At 42.9% G+C, this 9,069-nt stretch overlaps 1 protein-coding gene across 1 annotated transcript; it reads left to right on the top strand.

Moving 5' to 3' along the window:
• The first annotated feature begins 493 nt into the window (after positions 1 to 493).
• Positions 494 to 8,535, top strand: SNRPD3 (small nuclear ribonucleoprotein D3 polypeptide). The gene is made up of 3 exons (XM_068101173.2): positions 494 to 766; positions 4,243 to 4,435; positions 8,350 to 8,535. Exons 1-3 carry the CDS (start codon positions 641 to 643, stop codon positions 8,409 to 8,411), a joined length of 381 nt encoding a protein of 126 aa, XP_067957274.1. The 5' UTR covers positions 494 to 640; the 3' UTR covers positions 8,412 to 8,535.
• The last annotated feature ends 534 nt before the right edge of the window (positions 8,536 to 9,069 follow it).

Below are 9,069 nucleotides of genomic sequence, written 5' to 3'. Positions count from 1 at the left end.
GGTCTGGAGGAATTTGTAATTTGTTCAGGGTGCCGGCAATAGTTCGCCTACTCTTCGTGAAGGACACCGTGGGATCTTTAACGTCCACCAACGAATGCCAGTAGACGAGATGCCAGTTGAACGTCCATCCGAGGGATGGCACACGCATTGATGAATCACCGTGCCTGTGAAACACCGAGATACTAAAGGTCTTCATATATATAGCTGGGTCTGGAATCGAACCTTGGCTAAGCAGCTTATAGAGGCGAGTGTGCCTACCTATAGGCTGCCCTCTCGCTCTCAGCCAAGGGTGTGGTTCTCAAACTGAATAAACATTTTATCTACATAGTACATTGTATCTCCACGCGCCACATACCGGCCATGACGTTGTAGGTCGCGTCATTATTGAGGTCGATCGCATGACTCCTGCAGGTTTGCACAATGTTTAAGATTCTGTTTTTGTTGTCACTGCAAAGGTAATTTTTTAATCAATAAACGATTAATTATTAGTAATAAAGCAAAATCGAGGAAATGACGAAATACCATGTCAATGAGGTGCTAGTGCTAGGCCTGAAGCGTTGTCAACTAGATTTTTCGGTTTTGGAAACGTTTGTAATAATTGAAACTTCACGTGATATTTATCTTTCTTTAAACATCAGCAATGTCTATTGGCGTTCCCATAAAGGTTCTGCATGAGGCAGAGGGACACATCGTGAGCTGCGAGGCGACTTCGGGAGAAGTTTACAGAGGAAAGCTGGTCGAAGCAGAGGATAACATGAATTGCCAGGTTATCACATTTTCGTTTAATTTGAATGCATTTGTTTTTTGTCTTGTTTGCTGAAGTGCAAATACGTTGAATAATAAACGATGTTAACATCTATTTTGTTATATTATTTTTCGGATCTTTATATCGACCTGCAATAAAACATTAAAAACGTCTCGTCCAAATAACCAATGGTTTACCGTTTAATTTTGATGCTCAAGTCGTTTGGACAGCCATCTTTATATGTTAACTCGTATTACTATTAGGTGTGACAAGGTAAATGATTACGGTGTTCGGTTGAGTCGGTAATGAACAAATCGGTACATATTTTATTATTTACCACTTTGCTATCGAACCCTAATTCTTTCATTGGTGATGAACGTGACTAATCTTAGGTTCGCTTTATAATTTATATGCAATCTGCAGGGTCTGCTTTAAAAAGGCAAAAAATAATGTATCAACTGTCTTGGAATCAGAATCAGAATTTATTTAATATCAATGACGTCATGCCGAGAACCCGCAAAAAAACTGTGAAATAATCAATGCAGCAAAATTAACTTCATATCAATGACGTCATGCCTCGACATGCAAAACAAACGGTGAAATAAGAAATGTAGCAAAATTAACTTCATACCAATGACGTCATGCTTCAGATCCACAAAACTAACAGTGAAATAAGAAATGTAGCAAAATTACCTTCATATCAATGGCGTCATTCCGAGGATCTGCAAAACAAACTGAAATAATAAATGTAGCAAAATTAACTTCAAATCAATGACGTCATGCCTCGGATCCGCAAAACTAACAGTGAAATAAGAAATGTAGCAAAATTAACTTCATATCAATGACGTCATTCCGAGGATCCGCAAAACAAACTGAAATAAGAAATGTAGCAAAATTAACTTCAAATCAATGACGTCATGCCTCGGATCCGCAAAACAAACAGTGAAATAAGAAATGTAGCAAAATTAACTTCATATCAATGACGTCATTCCGAGGATCCGCAAAACTAGCGGTGAAATAAGAAATGTAGCAAAATTAACTTCATATCAATGACGTCATTCCGAGGATCTGCAAAACTAACAGTGAAATAAGAAAGGTAGCAAAATTAACTTCAAATCAATGACGTCATGCTTCGGATCCGCAAAACTAACAGTGAAATAAGAAAGGTAGCAAAATTAACTTCAAATCAATGACGTCATTCCGAGGATCTGCAAAACAAACGGTGAAATAAGAAATGTAGCAAAATTAACTTCATATCAATGACGTCATTCCGAGGATCTGCAAAACAAAGTGAAATAAGAAATGTAGCAAAATTAACTTCAAATCAATGACGTCATGCCTCGGATCCGCAAAACAAAGTGAAATAATAATAATAAGTACGGTACTTTTTCAGGCTTTTAATACTGACCCTTCTCTTCCTTCCCCGGCTATGAGTGTTCGTATTGGTTGAGAGTTATGACCCAATCAGAGCAAGTCCTGATTACTAAATCAAAAACCAATTTTATTTTACAAAATTGGTGTCGAGAGGCCACCTGGAAGGTGGTTTTGTGAAACCTGCAGTGATGTGATAAAATTTAGTTTTTTGTAACTGGTGATAACGTTGACCACATTGAATGGGCTTTGGCCTTTCACAGGTGGTTATCAAAGGAAAATGTCTCCAGTGACTACGTGGTCAGAAACGAGAGGCGGTTACTCTTAGACACGATCCGCTGTGTACATGACAAAATTAAATATACGCAACACTCAGCAATCTCCACACGTTCCCTCTGATGACCTATTGCTTCAAACTCGGCCCGAATGAACGGATGTTCACAAGACATTTAACGTATTGTGACATGATTTTACTCTTCCAGTGGCATTTATGTCAAATATTTTGCCGAAAACCACAAATTAACTTTGTACTATATTTGGTTTTGGAAAAACGTGTTCCAGTGTTCTGAAACCTTGTGAAGGTCTGTCATGAGCGATTGCAAACAAGCTTGACGCAAATGCCATCTTGAGATCGGACTCGGCAATACATTGCAGCAAATGATCCTTTAATATGTTATGTGACGAAGAAGAAGAGTGGGCATTATCGTTGGACTTTCAGACAATCTGTCCGACCACGTTATCTTCTGACCCCCGTCTGAAACACTGAGGGATATTTCGTTTGTGATTATATGTCCTTGTAACTGGAGTGTAATTTGTCCCTCGTCGCCCATCCTATCTTTGTATTACTTTCCAGAATTTTAACCCCACATTTTTCCACCATATTCATCTGACCTGCAAATTATCATGATGCTTCACAAAAATCCAGTTGTATTTGCAGAGATCCATATTCAAAGATGAAGTGCCCCCCAACTTTTTTTTAATTTTATTTATTTGTATTGATGATTGAAGCTTGTGAAAGACCGATGGCAGAATGGAAGGGACCAAAACGGAAAGGGGGTAACACCGACAGCAGAGTAGAAATCAAATTGAGATCACGAGTAGGTGAGAGAAGGACACATGAAACACAGGAAGAAGAGGAAGAGGAAAACAGGGATAAAGCAGAAAAGGAAGAAACTAACAAACCAGAATAGGTGAGGGGAAGGGAAGGAATATCATAATAACTTGGAAAGGGGTAATTTGGGGTAGAAGAGATCCTGAGTATTGATGGGGGATTACCTGAGGTAGTGTTGAACAGCTGTCTTGAAGCCTGCGCAATAATATGGTCTGCCCATGAAAGATCATGGCTGATGGCAAGGCCCAAAGGATCATGGCTGATTTGTGTGACAACCTTTTCAAGTGGTTTTGTTTCGGAAGTAGATGAGAGGGTCTGCCAGACAGTCCTTTCAGAGAGATAGGGCGAGTGTGGGATTTGTCGCAAGGGTTAAACACGTATTCCAAGTGGTGGACCAGTTCCTGATTCTATCAAGATCTGGAGAGAAGGAAGAGTTCGCTGCCTGTTCCTTTTTTTTTTTTTTTTTTTTTTTTTTTTGTATACTGAATCGAGGTTCGTGAAAGAGCTAACATTTATTTCACAAACAAATCAACCAGACAAACAAAATACACAAAAAGAGGGAGCGGAAGACAAGATGGGGAGAGAAGGGGAAGCACACAACCACAACATTGGAGAGCAGGGAGAAGTGTGGGAGGGAGAGGGCTTGGGGGGCAGGAGGTGTGGGGAGGGGGGGGGGGGGGAAGAGGTATAAAACACAAGGGGACCGAAATTAGCGGGGGTAGAAAAGATCAAGGTTTTGGAAGAAGAGGATTGTTTCCTGACGGATTGTTTCCCAGAAATCAAGACCGGAACCTTGTCTGCTTGGGCCTATACTCGTTGAACCTTCACTCTCAAATGAATTGTTGTTTAACTGTTCAAACGGGATGCTAGTATGGATGCCAAAGTGATCCAACTGGTTAGACCGGTGAATCCCATTTGTTAATGTTGGCATACATGTTATAAACAACGATTTTAATATCCTAGTTGTAATATTCAAGGTAATGAGTTTTTTTAATGTGTTTTTGCTGTTTTGCAGATCTCGAACGTTACGGTGACTTTCAGAGATGGGCGAGTTTCTCAGCTGGAACACGTGTACATCCGAGGGAGTAAAATCCGCTTCCTTGTACTTCCTGATATGCTTAAGAATGCCCCGATGCTGAAATCTGTGAAAAATCGAAACCAGGCGGCTGGAGCCGGTCGTGGAAAGGCCGCCATTTTGAAGGCTCAGGGTGAGTTGTGTGTTTGGCGTGAAATTAATTTGATGACAAAAGGACAGAGGAATGGGGATTGCAGATCGACATCCACTGTGTTGTTATAATAATACGACAACATTTAATTTATTTATTTATATATGCCTCAACATCACAACCAAATCCAACCAGGTAATGTGTGATTCCTATGGTTATCCCAAGTGGCAGGGTAGCATATCTGGGGAAGGGAGTTCAGGGTCTGTGGAAGTCCCCAATTCTTTCTATGTAAATGTGTATCGTGTAGCGTCCCCAGTGGTATCCGGTATAACAAATCGTCAACTTATTTTACAATCAAAGTCGTGGCAGTTTTCTGTCCGTCTGTCTCACGCTAAGCCATTACGGCATACGACGGACGATTCCACTGACCGCCATTTTAATTGATATGCCGTTCAGGCCGAACACATCGTCAAAGCGGTCGAACCTGTCATATATCACAATCGCCATGCTCTATCTTTACATTTTTCATTCAGTGTGAAACACAAACAAACCGATTGTTAAACTTAAAATGACCATCAAATATAGAAAGCATAGGTGTTATGGATCTTCCAATGACACAGTACGTATAGGCCTTAGGCTTCATGCCTTCATGCCTCACCTTTGGGCTGCTTCGGACAAATTAAGCCCAGGTTTCTTAATACAGTGGTGTTGTTTTCGTAATAATAATAATAATATAGTAAATATAACCATAACACTTTGATCCCAATGTTGTGATTGCAAAGGTAGTGGATTGAAGCGGTGGATGGTTCATGAATGGATGATAAGCGGCTTATGATACACTGATAACCGTGGGAGTAAGGAATTGGTCTCGGTTTCTTGATAGTAATATCATTTTCGTAATAATGATGACGTAAAGTTAATCTATATATTAAAGTAGCGGCAGGTTTCCGTCCGTCAGTCACGCTACGTCATTACGTCTATGATGTCATTACGGCGACTGACTTCACTGACCGCCATTTTAATCTGAACACGTCGTCGAACCTGTCATATATCACAATCGCCATGCTCGACCTTTATGTTCTATTTAAATGGACTAAAACACTTTAAATGCACCTTTTATAGTTTACTTATATATACATTACAACAAACGTAGGCTATATGTAAAAATAGAATTACCAGGGGACACTGCCTATACACTGCCCAAACAAAGGGCGGGTTTTCCTTGCTAGTATTTTATAAAGAAAGTCGAATCAACTTTAGAATATGCATCGTTGAATTTTGAGTGAGAATAATTTGAAATGTTTAAGTTCACCCTTTTTATGCGGAGGTTCAAAACAAACCAAAGCGAACGACACGGAACTTCGCATCAAACCGGAAGTGATTTTTAGGTCCTATAATTTTGATTGTCGAAGGAATTGACTTGTAAAATGGGTCGTGACGTTCGGATGTCTGTCCGTCCGGTCATCCGTTGGCTTTTTGCTATTTTTGATACTCCTCCCTTATCACCGGGCTAATTGTTCTGAAACTTGACACGTGAATACAAGCCAGTATCCTGCACATTCGCTTGGTCTTCAATTTTCGATTTAGGATCGTGGGGGGTGGGAGGTGGGAGGTGGGAGGTTACCCCCTGAAACTTCGGATCCTTGCTCGCCTCTTATTTACCAGCTGATTGCTCTGAAACCTGATACAGCCCTTCTACTCGATAGTCCACAGGATGGTTCGGTCTTACATTTTTTCATTTCGTAGAATTCAGATCATGTGGGCTCCCGGGGATGGGAGCGGGGGGGGGGGGGGGGGGTTACCCCTAAAAATAGTTTCACCTTTTTGTGCTATCTGCTTTCATTATAATAATATAGTTGAATTAATCCCGGGACAAGCCTGGCTTTGGCTTAATTGTCAAGGTGGCTAGCTTGAGATCTTAGGGCCCCTGTCGTGCTGTCGAAATAACTCCAGGTGGGGGTTGACTCAGCCTGTCATGCTTCCAAGGTCGGTAAAATGAGTACCAGCTTACTGGTAGTGGGGCATTGCACCAGCGGCACAGCCATGCCCCAGAAAATGATTCAGCCAGGCAGCCACAGGCTGCATACGAACCACCACCAGTCCTGGGACCCACATTATGCCACGTTGTATGAATTTCCAGTACTCATAAAAAACGTCAAATCAAACCTCGTGTTTGGAATTCCGCCATGTTGAGCTCCAGCTGACATATTGTGTGCTTGCTGTGATGAATTGAATGTTGCTAATTTCGTACTTATATTTCAATAATTATATTTCAAGGTATATATTTGTGGTTGCTGTTTTTTGTGTTTGGTGTACTTTATCCGTGTCGTCCATATATGTTCAAACGGGATCCTGAGATCAAATGAACACTTTTTTTTTTTTAGCACTCGGACCTGCTGTTAAGCTCAATTTTGCAGTTAAAATTGTGAAATTCACCTCAAGTTAAGAGATTGTAGAGCTTGTTGCATTATAGTTGTAATTACATGAAGGAATGAACACTGCCTGGAGACGAAAGTTGTTTGGGGGTTGAGAGGGGAGTGAAAGCGAAGGCAGCACCATATCATATAATATGGCGTTATTTTTATTTGCAGGACCTTCATTACTGCCTCGGAAGTACACTTTAAAGAACTTGTGCACAATGAGGCTGAGGAAGGGGGAAGGAGGGGTAGGGTAAGGGGTGGGATGGGAAATCGGAGGGATGTGGGGGAGGGGGGAGATGGGATGTGGGTGGGACGAGGCCGTGGAGTGAGTGGGTGGGACGAGGCCGTGGAGTGGGTGGGACGAGGCCGGGGAGTGGGTGGGACGAGGCCGGGGAGTGGGTGGGACGAGGCCGGGGAGTGGGTGGGACGAGGCCGGGGAGTGGGTGGGACGAGGCCGGGGAGTGGGTGGGACGAGGCCGGGGAGTGGGTGGGACGAGGCCGGGGAGTGGGTGGGACGAGGCCGTGGAGTGAGTGGGTGGGACGAGGCCGTGGAGTGGGTGGGACGAGGCCGGGGAGTGGGTGGGACGAGGCCGGGGAGTGGGTGGGACGAGGCCGGGGAGTGGGTGGGACGAGGCCGGGGAGTGGGTGGGACGAGGCCGGGGAGTGGGTGGGACGAGGCCGGGGAGTGGGTGGGACGAGGCCGGGGAGTGGGTGGGACGAGGCCGGGGAGTGGGTGGGACGAGGCCGGGGAGTGGGTGGGACGAGGCCGGGGAGTGGGTGGGACGAGGCCGGGGAGTGGGTGGGACGAGGCCGGGGAGTGGGTGGGACGAGGCCGGGGAGTGGGTGGGATGAGGCCGGGGAAGGAGGAGGGACCCGGTGTTTTCCGGCAACGGTGTGTGTGTGTACGCGTGTGCGCACACTCATATGGAGCAGAGTTTCTACGTAACGCTTTATTCTAAAGAGTTCCTGATGTGTCATGCAATAATAACCGTTTTATGAGTTGATCTCTTCAATAATCAAGATGAGATGACCAAAACATGGTCCCGTTGGAGAGCTATTCATCGATTTCCTTGGAACAAAAATTTGTTTGTTTAATCACGAATCTGCCTCTTTTAAAAGCCTGTTTCCCGGATTGAGAAAGAAGCAGGACGACGAACTTTAATGTAGCTGTTCCAACGGTAACATTTATTATTCTACCACAGCAGGAGCCTTTCATAAACACACAAACACCAACTCCGTGTTATAAGAACTCCTTTTTGCATGTGTCACTTCATTTTACATCCTCATTGACACTCATATAGGCATGCAGTATATTTGTGAAGTAGAACTTTGTCTTGATTAAACCTGTCGGTGAAGCGTCCGTTCGGCACACCTAGTATTGATAACATTGTAAGAAGTTTCAAGTTGAGATTGAAGAAATGACGATGAACTTTGCCATTTTGAACACGCAAGGGCTTGAAGTCGATATGAAGCTACCTTTTTCTTTTTTTGGGGTATTATGTAACCTTTATTGTTTTCATTTTTTTCTCATTCTAGCGGCGAGAGGTCGTGGAAGAGGTGGTCTCAGCAGGAGCAGCATGTTCCAGCGACGTCGTTGAAACTTATATTGAGTCCTCATCTCCTACGTTTGTTTAGTTTGCCTTAACCTGATACCGTATATTCGCATTTTGTTTTTTTAAATCTGCATTCTGTGTAAAGTGAAATAAACATTCAGTCATCATGCTTTGCTTTTTTTTGTTCTTTGATTTACAAAAACGCAATGTGTATCTTTGTCATATTCATTTAATGTTGTTGCAGACCGAAAAGGAATTTTGGTTACTTTTCATTTGAGCATTCAAGGTCAAGGAGGAGGGAGATGGGGTTGGAGGATGGGGGTGGTGGAGAGCAGGGAGGTTGAAATATCATGGCCAACCGATAATGGGGTGGGGGAGATTTGTCAACAAAGTTTATGGGGGAGTTATCACCATCATACTGTATTCTAATTAATATAAAACTTAATGAGATAGTTCATGGAACACATTACCCCACGCAGTCTTGAAAAGCAAGGGCATGGGTGGGGTCCACAAGCGACAAATTTGATTGGTCGTGATGACTTGATGTATGAAGGAAGTAGTTCAGTTTGGCTTTTTAAAATATGAAATAGGCAAAGCTTAGACACGAATAAAACCCAAAATAATTAATCTTTAGAACCCTTTCGAATTATCACCGTGGGTTAGAAAGGTTCTTCATTTTTGAAGGACGAACAAGTAGTCAGGT

Source organism: Myxine glutinosa, chromosome 6, assembly GCF_964187855.1.
Source record: "Myxine glutinosa chromosome 6, kmMyxGlut1.1, whole genome shotgun sequence".
NCBI classification, from domain to species: domain Eukaryota; kingdom Metazoa; phylum Chordata; class Myxini; order Myxiniformes; family Myxinidae; genus Myxine; species Myxine glutinosa.
This window is presented reverse-complemented; position numbering and strand designations above follow the sequence as displayed.